The sequence below is a fragment of the Thunnus albacares genome, chromosome 19, assembly GCF_914725855.1.
Source record: "Thunnus albacares chromosome 19, fThuAlb1.1, whole genome shotgun sequence".
NCBI lineage: Eukaryota > Metazoa > Chordata > Actinopteri > Scombriformes > Scombridae > Thunnus > Thunnus albacares.
This window is the reverse complement of record NC_058124.1, coordinates 7,588,311-7,605,206: the sequence shown is the minus strand read 5'-3', so window position 1 is coordinate 7,605,206 and position 16,896 is coordinate 7,588,311. Positions and strand designations below refer to the sequence as shown.

General features: G+C 39.0%; 1 protein-coding gene across 8 annotated transcripts in view; it reads right to left on the bottom strand.

The window, feature by feature from the left end:
* Positions 1–16,896, bottom strand: part of adcy2b (adenylate cyclase 2b (brain)) — a 50,090-nt gene that overhangs the window by 1,521 nt on the left and 31,673 nt on the right. For 5 of the 8 annotated variants that reach the window (XM_044336345.1, XM_044336344.1, XM_044336343.1 and 2 more), the window contains 13 exons: positions 14,995–15,165; positions 14,867–14,907; positions 14,676–14,756; positions 13,298–13,367; positions 12,911–13,008; positions 12,102–12,186; positions 9,307–9,447; positions 8,002–8,133; positions 6,934–7,109; positions 4,991–5,087; positions 1,915–2,073; positions 1,319–1,465; positions 1,021–1,128 (listed from right to left, as the gene is read on the bottom strand). In XM_044336345.1, the coding sequence (XP_044192280.1) occupies positions 1,021–1,128; positions 1,319–1,465; positions 1,915–2,073; positions 4,991–5,087; positions 6,934–7,109; positions 8,002–8,133; positions 9,307–9,447; positions 12,102–12,186; positions 12,911–13,008; positions 13,298–13,367; positions 14,676–14,756; positions 14,867–14,907; positions 14,995–15,165 (1,506 nt within the window). Of the gene's footprint in view, positions 1–1,020; positions 1,129–1,318; positions 1,466–1,914; positions 2,074–4,990; positions 5,088–6,933; positions 7,110–8,001; positions 8,134–9,306; positions 9,448–12,101; positions 12,187–12,910; positions 13,009–13,297; positions 13,368–14,675; positions 14,757–14,866; positions 14,908–14,994; positions 15,166–16,896 lie in introns of those variants that run through there. The other 3 variants (XM_044336348.1, XM_044336347.1, XM_044336351.1) reach the window with 3 other exon arrangements.

Genomic DNA, 16,896 nt, shown 5'->3' with positions numbered 1-16,896 from the left:
GCGTCTTCACAATCACAAGTTTTCTCTTTTGACTTTACACTTTGAATCTGATATTTGTGGCTCTGCATGCACAAGAGGAACATCAGTCTATTCCTTTTTGTGCTGTAAATCAACACAAATTTGCCACAGTTGTCATTTCAGCCAACAAAATCAATGTTCAATGAGAAATGAGCAGCCTGCTTTCGTCTACTTTTGTGTGAAATCAAAGAACCATTATTTCAAAAATGACTACGATTTTTGAGTGGGAAATCTGCCACCAGTATAAGATAAGATAAGATGCACTCTATTGTCCCCTTAGATACATTTTTCCTGGGTTCAGTGTTGATGCATCACAAAACATTTATCTCCCAAGCAAACTTACATACATACATACCGCACAACATTCATGCAAAAACAAACTAACAAAAAAAAAAACACATATCACTGTAAATCACTGTAAACTGCATTATGTGTCATGCTAGGACAGAGAGCTAGACAGGTGTGGCAACAGTAAATAAGCTGCTTAGTGAACGCTCAATTAAGCAGATTTCCTTCCAATGAGGCAGATTTTATTTTTACAAAGCAATTTTCTGCCACATTTCTGAGTGATGATCTCATTTGCATCCAGTGACTGCACTGATGTATTCAAATGAGTGTAGTAATGAATCACTGATGCTTATTTGTGGCACATTTAAGGAGCAACCCACACAACGCTTGGACAGCAATAAATACTTTGATGCTTAAGCTTGATCCTGTTTTGTGACCATGAATGAAAAATGATGAGTTTATTGAATATGAGCTTAGGCTGCCAAAACAGTTGTGGCCTACTGAAATGTGGTAAGCATGTGCAAAAAGGCTCTTGTTCTCTGCCTGGTCCTCTATTATTAAACATAAGCTCATAATAAAGCTGGTAGTAGAAGCTGTAACTCCATAGCCGGTGTGTCACTGTGTATCTGATATGGAGGAATCATTAAACACTGTGTGTCTGTACATGTATGTCCATGTATGTGCACGTGTGTGAAAATGAGTGTAAGAGCGTGCCTGTGCGCACTCTGGTCCCGGTGTCACATTGAGTCCAGTTGCAGCCATGTAGGTGCTACCGATGGTCTTTATCTTCTCCACTCCGCTGAACTTGGGTTTGGAGAGCAGCTGAGGACACATGAGGAAGTTAGTGGATCACATAACACAAACAGAAACAGGAAATAACACCAGCTATCAGCTAAATACTTGGCACTTTTACATATTACTTCTCTGACTACTTTGGTGCGCAACCACCCGGTGTGTTTCCATCTCAAAAAAGAAGCAGACAGCCAGGAGTATCAATATGAGAGGAGTTTACCTCATCAAAGTCTGCTATGATCTCGTTGAGGAGACGGAGGCACTCCAGTCCTTCCTTATTGACATCAGACTCGGTATAAAACTCTTTGAAGTCTGGGATGGAGGCGAACATCACACACACCGACTCGTATGACTGATGATAAAGGTCCTGATAACAAGCAAGCAGACGATAACAGCTGGATGTGTTGTATTGATCGAGCACTGATGAAGGAAAGTTAAAGACGTACGTGTGGTCTGTGGTTTCAGATGAGTCTCAACCACAACTGACACTAACTCTTTAAATAAATATGATAAAACTTTAATCATCTATGTGGAGACTCTGAGTCACTGCAGCAGATGTAAGCAAAACAAACAAAAGTTTACTGAACTAATGAATTACGGAGAAATAGAGTATGCTAGGAGAGTATGCTACATCACAGCTTGCACAGGAGTAAGAAGAGTTGAGAAAATGAAAGAATATGCTGAAAAAAGGTATGAATTAAAAGCACATATAGAATATTTACATTTAATTATATATTTTCTTTTTAAAGACATAGATACAGCATGATAATTAAGAACCACAAACTGACATATTGTAAATATCAATTGTGAATGTACCTCATTCTTCCAGTTGCGACCCAGGAAGTGTTCGGCGACGTGGGCGGGTAGAACGTTCTCCAGCAGAACCCGGTTGAGGTTCTCCATGGTTTCGATCTCCTCGCACTCCCTCTTGAACTTGTCCCTCCAAAGGAAGTCCAACCTACAGTAATATTCATTCTGTTACAGGAGGACACAGAGTAAAGAGACACCAGCGTCATTCACACCCAGCACTCTGCTCCAGAGATACAGGCCACAGTACACCAACAGCAGGAAAAAAAACAAACAAAACAAAACTGAAAGCTTGTCATTTTTAATCTACAGTTAAACGTTCATATTTAATGAGGACTGGAGGTCGATCTGAGAAGCATCATTGTAATTGGTATTCCTCTATGATATGTGAGCATTTCTAAGAGGTGGACTTTGCCGACAAATTTATAGGATATCTGGGAAAACCTAACCAACTGAAACTAAAGGCGTGCTTGGTATTCATGGAAAACTAATGTCCCAATAAGGCGACAATGAAACAGTGCGAGAAGCTCCGCTCTCATTGCTCAAGGATACTGTAAGCAGACCGACCTGTTTTGCATAAAAGATAGCCACTACTTTTTTTTTTCTTGGTTTGGTTATTCATGCTTGAGGGAGTTTTGAACACATCTAAATATGTCAGCAAGACTCATCTATCGGGGTCAAAACGTCCCAGGAATGTGTGTTTGTGCATCAGACAGGGGTCCCCTGAACACACCATCATAATGCTCGTATATATCCGAGAGCTCCGGGCTACCTGTGGGCTGGTCCCTGCAGTGTTTATGGATGTGTGTGGGTGCGTATCCGGTCTCCTGTGAGAGATATTTCATATGTGTGGTTAGCTGTCTGGATGATGTATGTGTGCACTGAATATCTTTCCCTTGAGATTAAAGTATGGTGCCAATTACCAGACTCCTACAGTGTAGGCTTATATACACTGAGATCTGCTATAGTGTTGATAGCTTGAGGCCAAAATAGAAATGAAGGCTAGCTTTCCAGACTCTTAGGATGGTTAGTCTGAATCACTTGTATGTATATGTATGTATATTTGCTTCTCTTGCGGAAACTGGAGCTCCGGTACTTCCAGGAGTCCAGAAGGTAGGCCAGGGGAGAAGAATCTCATTCCAGATGCCGTTTAGAAACCAGCTAACAAGACTGTAAATGAGCTTTGCTCCATCGTGCATCTGTTCTTGAGGGATGAATTACAGATGCCTTCGTTCTTCTAACCTGATTTCTCCTCCCTCTGACTAAATGGCTGGGAATTGGCTCACTAGAGTTGACAATGAAATTTTGCAAGGCAAAATATGTTAGCATGTAAAATGCAATCTTCAGCCTTCTGCCCTCATATTCGGTACACATTTATGCACTTCTGCGTCAAGGGCCACGGGTGACGCCACTTTGAGCACCTTTTGACCTGTTTCCAGAATTATTTTGATGACAATGAAGTCTGGGCAAAACTTAAATTTTAAATCCCACATAAAGGGGCCAGCTTTCTTTCATTTAAGAAATATTGCAAAGGTATGGCCATTCTTATCCCCACAAGATGCTGAAAAACTTGTTCATGCGTTTATATCAAGTAGATTAGACTTCTGAAATGCTCTTTTCACCGGTCTTCCAAAACAATCCATTGATAAACTACAATTAATTCAGACCTGTGCTGCCAGGCTTTTAACTAGAACAAGAAAAAGAGAGCATATCACCCCAGTTGAAGCTAACATGCACTGGCTCCCAGTGTCTTTTAAGATTGATTTTAAAGTTCTTTTACTTATTAACAAGGCTCTTAACAGTTTGGGACCAGCCTACATTACTAATTTGTTGTTTTATAATCCTTCATGGTCTCTTGGCTCCTCTCCTGTTTTTTAAATACAAACAATCACACATATAAGAAAATTGGCAGCTCAGCCTTTTATGCACCAAAACTATGGAATTCCCTGCCCAAGGAAGAGATGCAAGCTCTGTGAACATTTTTAAATGACAATTGAAAACTTATTTATTGAACATTGCTTTCAACCAACTGTCACTGTTGGCTCCTCTGTTTTATTCTTATCTTTTACATATTTTATTGTTCTTATGCCTTCCTTTGTTTTATTTCTATTTTTGACATATTCTGTTGTTCTTAGCGTACCTGTTCTTGCTATTTGCTGCCTCTTTGGTTTGTTATTCATTTGATTGCTTGGTTTTATTGTGCAGTATTTGTACTTGTTTTGATTTGCCTGTTTTTATGTATTCTCTTGTTTCTTCACTTTATTGTAAAGCACTTTGAGCTACATCCCCTGTATGAAAGGAGCTATATAAATAAAATTTATTCATTATTATTATAATTGATGAAGCATTTTACTGTGCTGATTTACACCCAAACAGCATCCGGAAGAACGAAACCAATTACCCCCCGACAGACTTTGATAAAAGCACAACCCTAAATAAGATGTGACAGCAACAAAGAGTTTTACACAGCAAAGTTGTGTTTCCAAAACAAAATGCTCCCCTCCCATCTGGTGACAGTGACCCAGAATGAGAACAACACAATGAGCTGTTTGGACCGACTGTGGCTCTCTGGGGAGCCCCAGTTTTGGGTACAGAGACTCTAGAGGGAGTCCTCCCGTCCAGAACATCTGTTTCAGGGTTAGAGCTGATGGCTGGTACCCCGAAAAAAAGATAAAACACGCACATGAAATCTGTGTCAGCTGAGTTTAGTTCTTATATGAACTGAAGATGACACAGAGGAGATGGAAGCAACACCACAAAAATGCCCATCTGAACAAGTATTTTGATCTTCTGTCATATTGAGCCAAATCCTTGAACGCAGTTTCATTTGCTACCAAAATTTGGTGTGGAAATCAAATCCACTGATGTAATATCTCTTGAAATTATTCAATTCCTTCACTGGCGAAGATGTTCAGCAAAAAAAGATTCTGTAACAGCACTGAATGACCTAATCAGATGGATACAGTATATCTGTAGTGAATGACCCAGGGAAAGTTATAGTTTATACTGGAATTTGTTTACTATTACATTGTGATAATAGCAATATAGTGAAGTTATATCATTGTGGTTTAATAAAACTACTGACCTGCCTGGCTAATACCAGCAGGGTGATGAAGAAGATGAAGAGAGACACTGAGCCCATGGTCTTCAGGTCCTTCAGGACTCCTGGTCTGGAGAGAGAGCTAAAGAGAGAGAGAGAGAGAATACTATTATCATGATGTTGATCGCCTGCTGTCAAAGTCTGGTGATATTTTAGATTTTTCTTATTGTCAACAAATCCCATTAAAAGACAAAAAAACATTCATTAACTGATCCTACTGGCAATCTTATTCATCTGTGTCAAAGAGCTCCGTTGTTATCCAATAACACATCAATGAGCCACATTGTTGCACTGGGTGACATGTTCCTTCATCACGATGAACATGGAGACTAGTTTATTTTGAGTCAATCAAACATACTATACACCACCCACTGCTGTAAGTACTCACCAGAGCACCAAATGTGTAGTAAATGTTAAAATCCCCTTTTTACTTTGCTTACTGAAAAACTACAGTGCCCAGTTGTTACAGGGGACGATTTAGCCTTTTGGAAAATCTGACTATAAATGTGCGACTCATTTTTTAAGATTTTTATCTTCTATAGGAACCAGCTGGTTTAGGGTTAAGTATTCAGATGGGCTAAACTACACTAAACGCATTGTTGGTTTTGGTCTTTTCATGAAATTTACTGGAAGTAGGAAAATGAACACCAGCCTCATTGTTTAAAGGAACACGCTGCTATTTGCATGTTGTAGCCATTACTTTATTGTGTGGTGAAATGCAGACTAATCTGAAAAGTGCATGCATCATTACCACACAACATTAATGTAAATTCTACAATACTGAATGAGAGACAAAGGTCAGTGTGATGAATAACCAGACTCTACTTCATACTGTTGCTGTTATTGTTACTGTTGTGCTTAAATTGACAGAATTAAATGGCTCCCTAGAATTTAGGAAAAAACATGTTAAAAAATGTCAAAAAACTATGTTTGCCTTGGAAAATGATGAACAATAATGTATCCACGACTGGTAGTAAATAGACATAAACATGAAAAAACACAGATATGATCCTTTAAATGTTATTTATCTGTTTGTACCAGTCTCATTAGTCACTATAATAACTGATCCATCCAGACAATCAGTTGTAGATGTAAATGGAAAAATACAGTAAAATAAGACTTTATTAATAAAAAAAAAAAGTGTATATATAATTTTAGTCTCAGTAAGATTTTATGTGTGATATATATATTCTTACTGTTCATACTGCTGGTATGGTGAGCATCAGCTTGCATTTACTGCTGTACTTTAGAGGGTAGAGATATAACTTTATACCATGAATTCATACCCGCCAGTACTGTCAAAAACATCCTTTGAGGGAACTGAAGTGTGAATGAAGGTTTGTCAAGAAACAAAGCAGATTTATTCAGCAGTCCTCGTCTATCCTCCTTTTATTTACCTCTGCATCACTGCTCGTGTTTATATGTCTTTGTGCTCTGGCAACAGCAATATAATATCTCCATGCAAATAAAGCCATGGTGAGACAGAGAGAAAAATGAGAGCGAGAAAAAAGTATTTCTTCAGTCTATCTCAGTGCCCCTAAAACTTTTTGCATAATGGGATTTTTTTTTCCAGCAGTGAGACTCAAGCTGTCAGTCAAATGTGAAAAATGAATTCAGCTCCATAAACAGAAACTACTGTATTTCATGCTGCCACTCATCATCCTCCTCTCTGTGGGTTACTCCTGATAGACAGTTGGATGGGATATTGCCACCTCAGCAATACTCCTCCACTGAAGACCAGGGTCCGGTCTCATTAGTCATTTTAATAGGCTGTGCTCGGCTGAGCGGGCTGCAGGGTCAGAGGGGGAGCGGAGGGTTTCAAACAGAAAGTGTTGACCTTAAGTGGGCATAATAATTGTTTCATTATTGCCTCGATTAGAGAGGAGAGACTGCGTGAGACAGAGTGAGCGTGCACTGTTTGCAGGTACCTTTCCAGTGTTTTGTTCACATATGGCGCATTGCTAAATCCATCCAGCCTGGTCTGGAGGATGATGATGTTGTAGATCACCACGGCAACCAGCATCACCACCATCTTCAGCTCATAGTTGATCCTCAGGAACACCGAGCACGACACCAGACCCAGTATACAGCAGTAGATAAAGTACTGAAGACAGAAAGAGAGAACACATAATCCAAATGTGCATTCATTACTCTTCATATGTTTTCTTTTCTCAAAATGTAAGTGTTGTACACAATGTACTGTCTGTACTGAGCTGAGGAAAAAGACTGAAATGTGGCTTTATTTGTTCAGTGTACCATGTTGGCTGCAGTAAGTGTGCTGCTGTAAGAGTGGTGAGTAAGCCAGAACACAGATAGAAAGCAAGAGCAAAACTAGAGTTTGCATACTGACAGCAAGAAATATCAATATTTTTATATAACAATTATATATTCTTTACGTAATAACTGAGAATGAAACAAATATCAATTCTGTGAGCCTATAGTGTGTGAGAAGGCCTCTACTATGCTTATTAAGAATTAACCAGCCAATGAATGAATGCCTTGAGCTTTAAGAATTCCCCTATATGTGGGACAAGCTGGCGCCACTGATGACAAAAATAAATATGTTGGCTTCCCTGGTTGTCTTCTTCCTGCTTGGTGAGAAATGTAACCAATCCACTTAACAGATTTGAAATGGCTAAAAGTTTCCTCGTGAAACTGGGAACAATTAACATGGCTGTCTCTTTGATTCATTTCCTTTTATGGTAAAGAGACAGGGCTGTGTAACAGTGAACAATCAGAGACATTGCTTCAACAAATGCCTAGCAGCAGGTTTATTCACATGTTCACACCGACATGTGAGCAAATTACTTGTAATTAAAGTTATACAAGGACATTTCCCTATATGTAACAATGTATTTTGAATTGAAATTTGTGCAGTTTTAGATACATATCAACTAATTTTAGCTGTTCATGGGATACTGGTGGTAGGTAATTTGACTTTTATTTAAAACAGTTAATATTTTAAGCCTCTTACTACGTCTCACTTTTGTACTTACTGGCAGGTACAACTTGATTTTATGTCCTGTGTTTTCTTCCTGGCAGACCCCCAGGCTGTCATTGGTTAGATTCACAGGTGGAATAGTTGTCGGGTCTTTTTCCATGGATCCTCCACAATCCTCCACAAAGAACTGATAAACAAGGAAACGGGATAAGGGGGACACATTTTGACCCATTGCTTTAGTGCCAGAGCAGCAACAACTGACGTTTGATGTGTAAAGCTTTGACCAGAAGACAAATTACTGCCAGCATTTATCAGTCTTTGGCAACAAACTATGTGATCTTTTGATAATGTGGAGAGATGAGCAGAGCTGGAGGTATCTGAGTGTGGTAACATTTCCAATTAAAACCTTACACCTATAACACATGATATACTGTGAAGGAATGAAATGAGAATACAGGAATTAAATATTTGTATTGAGTGCAGTTTGAAACACCAGTTCTATTTCTTTATTTTTCCTCCTACAGAGGAACAGCAGCAGGCTGATTAATAAAAGAACAGCAGTCATACTCTGCAATTATAGCAGAGACAGAGATAGACACATTCAGGTCTCAGGAATATTAATAAAACTAGTGAATATGAAAACAAAAATGTTAAGAATTTGCTGGTAGTTTGTATATTCAGCCTGTGTAAACCAGTGGCACTGTTTTCATGTAAATATTATTAGGTATACACTGGTGTGTGTTGTGTTTTGAATTGCTGTGACTTAAAGTGATTAAGACTACACCACAAGAGCTGTGGAGATTTATTGTACTATTGATCCTTTTTTTTCTATATTCCATCTGATTATGAAACAGAATAATTTATTTTTGTGTGGTAACGTATGTTGTCAAGTCCTTGTGTGTGAATCCTTGCTCACTGAGATTAGTGAGGCAATTAGCTAATAAATTCACAAGATCATTGTTTAAAGAAGGTTGACAGGCAGTGAGAAATAGATAGCTAATGTGTCGAGAATAATGTTGATAACAATATGACAATACAGGTACTAAAGAAAGAAAGCACCATGAAGACTTTATAATGTTTCATGTTAAGTTGGTACAGCAACTATAAGCAAATATCATACTTCACAATACCAATGATTTAAAGTTTAATGAAGATTACCTCATGCTGGCATAACATTTATCTCCAAGATTTACAGTGACGTGAATCAAATCAAATAATCAAATGTCCACTGTACTAATGCAGCTGCCATCATGACATACAGTGATCATCTGATGCATATTTGCCCTGAAGAAATCAGAGGAAAAAGCACAAACACAACATCTTTACTTTTAACTTTTCATAGCTTCTTGTAGTTTCTCACCATATTAAAGACGGCCATCACCAATATGAGAGCAGTGGTCGTCATGGTGAGGACCAATCGCAGCCAGGGATTATTGGTGACGATGATGCGGGAGGAAGTTGGGAACCAAGAAAGAGAGCAGAGGGATCCTTTCCTTCCCTGCTGGAGATGTAATGAAACCGAGGGAATGATTAGAGGAGGAAGAAAGAAGGAGAACAAAAAATACAACTCAGTAAAATCTCTCATATCTAAATTGCTGTCCTCTGGAGGGATTTGAGGTATATCTTGAGATTAATACCAGACGTTAATACCAAGGTACTGGTAAAGTGGAAATTAGTAAATTTAAAAAGTCACATTAGTTATTTTTATGGCTCCTGGCAGTTCAAATCAGAACAAAATCAGAACTAGGGCTTATCTGTCACATACGTACATACCAAATGTTGGAAGTGCTTAATTAACATAACTTTTTTATTCATACGCAAGAGTTTTAACTGAAAACACATCTTTTTATTAGAGTGCTTTCTTGGCTAATGTGTCTCTTCCTGTCCCTATTTCAAATTATTTTCAAGTGGGTATTAGTGTGGCACTTCTCTCGGGTTTCTCACCTTTCAGGACAGTATGTTCGTGCTTCAGAATTAGCTCTAACAGGACTCTCACACTTGGACTGAGTCCTTGTTTTTTCTAAAACCGAAGTAGTCCTTTCTTGATGAACAAAAATTAACATTTAACACTTGTTTGGCCCACTGAGTAAGGATGCTTTTTACATCTTTCTTGAAGTTTGGCAGATTTTTTCTCTGGCAATTGCAGTGCTGCTTCTTCATAGCAACAGCTAAGCTCATTTGGCTTGGAAAGACATTTTCCAAGAAATGTGTTTGATCACAATAACCATGTCATGCACTCTTTCACAGATGAACAGAGCACATCCTTTAACTATAATATGCCCCATTAATAATAACTTGCATGAACTCAGCCAGGCGCATGGAGCTAAAGCACACGCACATAGAGTATGTTATACATGGCCTCTCATTAGTCGACTGTGTGCTCTTTCCCCAGTAGCCGCAGAGGCTTTTATTGAGAACATGTTCGGTGTTAAATTGATGGTTAGTACAAATCCATCGAACATGATCTCTCCCTCTTTCTCTCTGTTCTCATTGAAGCAGTGTATAAAGCTGATATCTGGGTCAGGGGAGACCCAAGGTTATGGATAACCCCCCGTTAATTAGAAGTGACCCACTTCCAGTACGGGGTGATGATACTCTCTTGACAAGGAAGAAGGAGAGAGATTGGCTCTCAAGGGGGGTTATCATTTATTGATGTCCATAAAACACTTGTGACAGGTAGCTGTAGCAGTGTGGAAATAACACCTGCTTGTGCTGGATAATAAACAACAGCAGTGAGTGAATAGATGAACTATTGTATAGAGGGGAATAAAAGGTAGATCAGCTAATATAATCCTTATATATAATGGTTACAGTTTATATTGAGTTCCAACAGATGCAAAAAAATGCTGTTCGAAACATCTGCTCAGCCTTTCAGACAATCAGTCTATTTCTCAAATATAGAACATTTTACCTTATTGTTATTTAAATGGATAAACAGTAAAAAGTGAATTAGTAAAATTATAAATTAGTGAATTACAAGTTTAAATGATGTGCTTGTGTGTGCACCCATTTTCAGTAAAATGGGACTCTCTGTCTTGTTGGGTTGTATCTTGGTAATAGATCAGTGAACAATGGAAGTTTTAGTTTCAAAGTTAAACTCAAGTGTTATCTAATGCACACCTGACAGACATCAGTGTAGGGAATGAAATCATGTGACAGAAAAGAAAAGAATGAATTCCTGCACACTGTCCACTGAAGCCAAATCTCAACCAGAGACAATAACCATGGCAATAATTCATAAAAGCACCCTTAAAATGAGACAAACAATACATGTCAAAATCCATAGAGTACAAAGGAAAATAGAAAAAAAAGAAATATATTTTTTAATATAAGAGATTGGATGGGCAATGCTTCTTTCAAGTTGAAAGTAGAACTTAATTGCCAAATCACTTATAAAATGTGAAGGTTTCATCTTGTGACAGTCCAACACTATGATGTGTCCAGGGGGGAATTGACATGAATATTGTGAGCTGCTTATTATTAGCTCAATGATTTCCACAGTCATAAGAGACCAAATTTAGAGATTTGTAGAGAATGCATAAAGTCATGTACTGAAACAATGTGAGTAAGACACAATGTTGTAAATGTAGAGTTTTTTATGACTTTTGTAGGTTTTGGTGGCAGATAAAGAATATTACAGCATATAGTTCCTATAGTATCTACCTAAAAGATATATACGTATAAATATAATCTTCTGTAACTGTTTCTTTTTTTGACAAAGTCAGTGTTACATGGTAATTGCCCTCAGAATGGGAAAACATTTTGATAAGTAACTAAGTTTCAGGGAAGTCTACAGGAAACTTTAAAAAGTGCTTAAAAGAGAGTGTTGAGTCAATGACATCAACATGTAGGAAAATGACTGTGTCATCTGCATATAGAGATCTACTGGAGTATGCATACATAGAGTTTCTATACAAAAGAAGAAAAGGTAACTACATTAGCCACCTTGGAATGAATGACACCATGGCCTCAGATGTACTAGACATTTTGAATGACCTGATTAGCAAATATCTGCAATGTGTACAAGTTTTACCATTTTTAAAGGCTTACTTGACTTGTACATATTTTTGTCTCAAATGCAGATTTTGTGAGGGTGTGTACACGCGATTGAGTGTGTGTGTGTATTCACTGACGAATGCATGCAAACCCACCCACCAGAATATGGCCAGCGAAGCAAAGGAGCAGGATCAAAGCCAACAGCAGGAATGCCAGGCCAAAGGAGATCCCCAGCACAGCAGTTCTGCAACACACACACACACGCACACACACACACACACACACACACACACACACACACACACACACACACACACATTACTCTAAGCCTCATGGCACTTCTCAGCCCTCTGCAGTGCCATCCAGGGCAATAAATGTAATGAAGGTCCTAATGTATTCTGCCTCAGAGCTAGAATCCATTTACATTAAGAAAGCATTTATCTGACAGTGGATTGTACATCAGCATACATGCTTTGTTATGAAGTTATGTTCATCTATCACTTTTTCTAAGGAGGAACACAGTACGGTTGATTTAAGGACCCCTGCCATAAAACAGATGATGTCATGTCTCAATGTGCAGAGCGATGCTGCGACAAACAGAGCAAAGATAAAGAGAGTGAGAGAGAGGTGAATTAGAAAATCAATGGCCTCTCAGATACTAAATTACACCTTTGGCTCCCAGAAGCAGTAAATTAGCATGACCGCGAATTTCTCTCCTTGCCATTAAAGAGACGCCACACTTTGATTCACCTGATCTATAATCACTACCAGACATGGTGCCCTTTCATCTCCATCTGCTTTTTAGCATTCTGCCTCTTGCTCCCCTGCCTCTTTCATTTCAGCGTGGGCCTGTTGATGAGACAGCTGGTGCCAAATGGCTTTTTCACATCAACCTGCTGCCACAGCTGGAGTTTGCTGACGCTACAGGGACTGTGCAGTGTAAATCCTGTGAAGGGGCGCAGACTTACCTGGGCAAGACGAGGACCTGCACTATGAATATACAGCAGAATATGAGGCAGGCGCAGGTGACATAGTACTTGAAGGCAGGTAATGTTGTGGATCTGTACTGTTGAGAGAAGATAAGGCCAAAATAAGAAAACTGTGAATGGGATTATGAGTGTGTGTCAAGTAGCAGCAGCAGAACATGTTAAGGCAAAGTCCAAATTAACACTCAACATGCACAATGTAAAATATACCAGATCTAAGTTGTAGTATGAAATATATAGCAGACAGTTTGTTTCCTATAAGGCTGAACAGCCTCCTTAATGATTTCATTTCACTGGTACCTATACAATTCCATTGATTTGTTTCCCCAGCGAACAATGCTGGCGGGTGCTTTGTATGCATTCGCCTACCTCTTTCTCCAGAGCTTTGTTGTGAAAGAACAATGAGATCCTCTGAATGTCCTCAGACTTCAGCCACTGTCTGGAGATGCAAGTGAAACAAACAGATTGAGACACTGCAGAGAACTTTGCTCTGGGTTGTGCTATGTAGTATCTGAACACTCTTCTATAGCTCTTCACAGTGCAAATATTAACCAAATATGAATGTATGAATGCTCAAAATCTGACTGCAGGTTTTGAATATTATCATTGTTTTTTTGTTTTGTTTTTAGTGTTTAATACTTATACTTATTACAATTAGACACAATTTAATGAAATGTGCAGAGACAACACCTTTTTTCCCAGTGGATAAAGCCAAAGAGTATTTCCTTGTTTCATGAATAACACAATAGATGGTAATATACTCATTCTTAGTTTTGGGGTAAATTACACTGAAAATACTCTACGCTTGGAGAAGATCTCATTATTGTTGCTACTTCTTATAAGTAAAATACACCATAAAATCCAACAAGACAGGAAGTATCAGAGGTATGATTTTACCAATTTGTTTTGTTTTGACAATAAACGAATTGTCAATAAAATTGCACTGTCACACCTATAAAATGAGATAAAACAAATGGGTTTGGGCTACATGCATCTTTGGCACTTTTGTCCTAAGACACACTAAAAACTACACTAGGTTCTTTAGCTAACTCACATTTTTAGTTTGAATAACTGCAAGGTTTCTGTAAGTCATTATAGAATATGTCAGTATAGACCTTAACTAGTTGGGTGTAGACACTAAAGGGCTTTTCACACTGCCCACACTTGGCCCAGGGCTAGAAGCATTCTTAGAACCTTTTTAGCCCCAGGCTAAGAAAGCTTTCACATTGGCACAATCCTGGCACATTTCAAAGTGGGCTAACCCCCGACTTTAGCCTAGGGTTTGTGGCCCTGCTCCAGAGCGGGATTAGCTCAGAGTTTGTAGGTTTATCCCCTGAAAATTGACTATCAGCGTAACATCTTAAAGGTGCCAGTGTGAAATGGGGCTAAAGTAAACAATGGAGTAGTCACATGTCATTCTAGAATGTAAACATTAGTTGCATGTTTCAACAGATATGTAACCCAGAGCTAGTAGAAGTGCAGTGTGAATTGTATAGCCCTGGGCTTAGGTTAACCCGAGGTTAAAAATGTGTCAATGTGAAAAGGGGCTAAATTATCACAGGGTCAACTCTTAGCCCAGGGCTATCCCTAGCCCTGGGCTAAAAATATACAGTGTGAAAAGCCCATAACGTGGTGTTTCTACTGCTAAGTGTCAGGAGAACCTTTAACTGACTGAACTGACTGTGCATGACCTGTCACTGTGAAGAAAAATAATGCAGAAATAGGATACAGCAGCCGTGATGCTTACTTCTGCGAGTTGATGCCATCGATGGTGCGAATCATCCGCTCATTGAGTTCCTCCTCAAACCTCCTCCTCTGTGACTTGGACCTGCAGTTGAACGGAAGGAGGGGGAAGTTTAAACATGAACACAGACTGAAAAATGTTCTCTTATGAAATCTTGCAAAGACGGAGTAATCATATTTGTCATGATAGCTTACCTCTCTCGTCGCTGGAAGTGGTACTGCCCCATTGGAACATCCTGAAACAGGAATCACACCATTAATATATTAATAATGGACACCTGCATCTGTGTGTGTGTTTGAAAGAGACAGTGCATTGTACTCACAGTAGTGTTGATCTTGCCGTTGTCTGTGGTCATGCTTTCTCGATGGTGGAGGTTGGCAAAGGGTTTGGCAGCGCCCCAGGACTCCAGGTAGCGGGTCATCCTGACAGACGCCCTCCCACCATCCATAGAGGGACGAGAGCGCACACTCAGCAGAGGGCTGTGCCTCTCGGTCTGAGAAAACCAACAGGGACAGAGAAAGAAAGAGGCAATTTTAAACATTATGAGCTGATTTTGTTGTCAGCTGTTGTGAAACAGTGCCAACCCCTTAACCCTTATGTAATGTCAAAGCATTTTTCGATAAATAACGCAATGCAAATGATGCTCACAGAGATTAATTTTGGTGAACTTAGGTGATTTTAACTTGTACTAGTCGAACTTGTTCAAGTATTGTCTCCTGCAAAGAATATTTTTTTCTAAAATTTCACAACTAAAAAACACTAGTTGGATAAAAAAAAATGTATGTATTACAAATCTCCAAAATGTAGAGAGAATCACATATTGCAATAGTAGTGCCCACTCTGATCCGTGCGCCTGTGTAAGCCAGACTTTTACACTATCGCTGTGCTCACACTCAGTGGGTGTACAGTAAAAAAGACTGGGCTCTGTGGAAACACTTGTCAATTGACTGCTCTTGACATTTCCGACCTGACTTTTGATGATTTGAGCTACTTGAACAACTTTTAGTGAAGAATGATGCAACTCTCATTTTATTTTGGCATGTGTGCTGTGTGCTTGTCTCTGACAAACAGCACACCACTTTACTTCTGACAGAAACATTGCCCTGCATAAAGTCATACAGAAATGAGAAGAAGTGTCAAAATGGAGTTTGGAAGACTTTTATGGGTAGGATCCAGGAGGATTTGCTGGATGGTGACATGTTCTTGTTCATGTTCTGTTAATTGCTGCTAGATTCGGGTATTGTTACTGAAAAAAGTCACACAAATGCCTATAAGAACTGGAACAGACATGTCCATAATGGCTGTTTTCATTTCCCGCGGGTGCACTGAACAGCTCTGACAGTGACAATCAATGACAACGACAGTGGGGATGACACCTCCTGTGATCCATGCTCCATATTTGGCCTTGATCCATTCAGGGCTTCTTGTAAATGTCACTTAGCCCCCACAGCCTTTTGCTAATATCTGATAGGATATGGAAAAATGATCATCTTTAAAGTAAATAAAGGATACAGAGTAGCATCTTGTAATATTAATTAGTTGTAAGAAGAAGAGTAACCACAGCTGAAATACCTTGAGGCTTAGGTTTGGCCTTAAACTACCGGTTTAGTTGGTTACTGTGGTGATAAAAAAAGTGGCAGTAATCTGATGAAATACAGTAATATACTACAGAGAACGGAAAAAGTTATTTAAAAGGCTGCTTATAATATATAGCCTGCATGATTTGCCGAAATAACCTCTCATCCACAACTGAAACACAGCTAGTGGAGTTAACAGCGACTCAGCTGTTCTTCTTGGAAACATGTTGCTTGCACTGATAAAATGTGTTGAAATATGTTTGACAGCGCAGATAGCTGACTTCTTCTTTTTTCTGACTATCTAATTGATGACAATCACAACAGAATTTTAAAGTTTTTTTGACACATTAAAATTAACATTGTACACTGAGGAGGTTATCTGTGCTACTCTGTGAACTGGAATATGCTTCTACTAAAATGGGAATCTTCAGGATTTAAAGTGATGAGATGGCTATATGGGAAAGCTACCAATCCTTGGTCAAGCTGTTTGGAGAAGCATCAGAGAGTGAGAAGAGGAAAAATGCAAAAGGAAAGGAGCGGATTTAGAGAAATCAATGCCTTAAAGACACTGTGGCTTATTTCGTCATTTCCAAAAGAGGCAACGGAAAGCTTCAAGACGTTGATACTTCAGAAAAGACATGTCACTG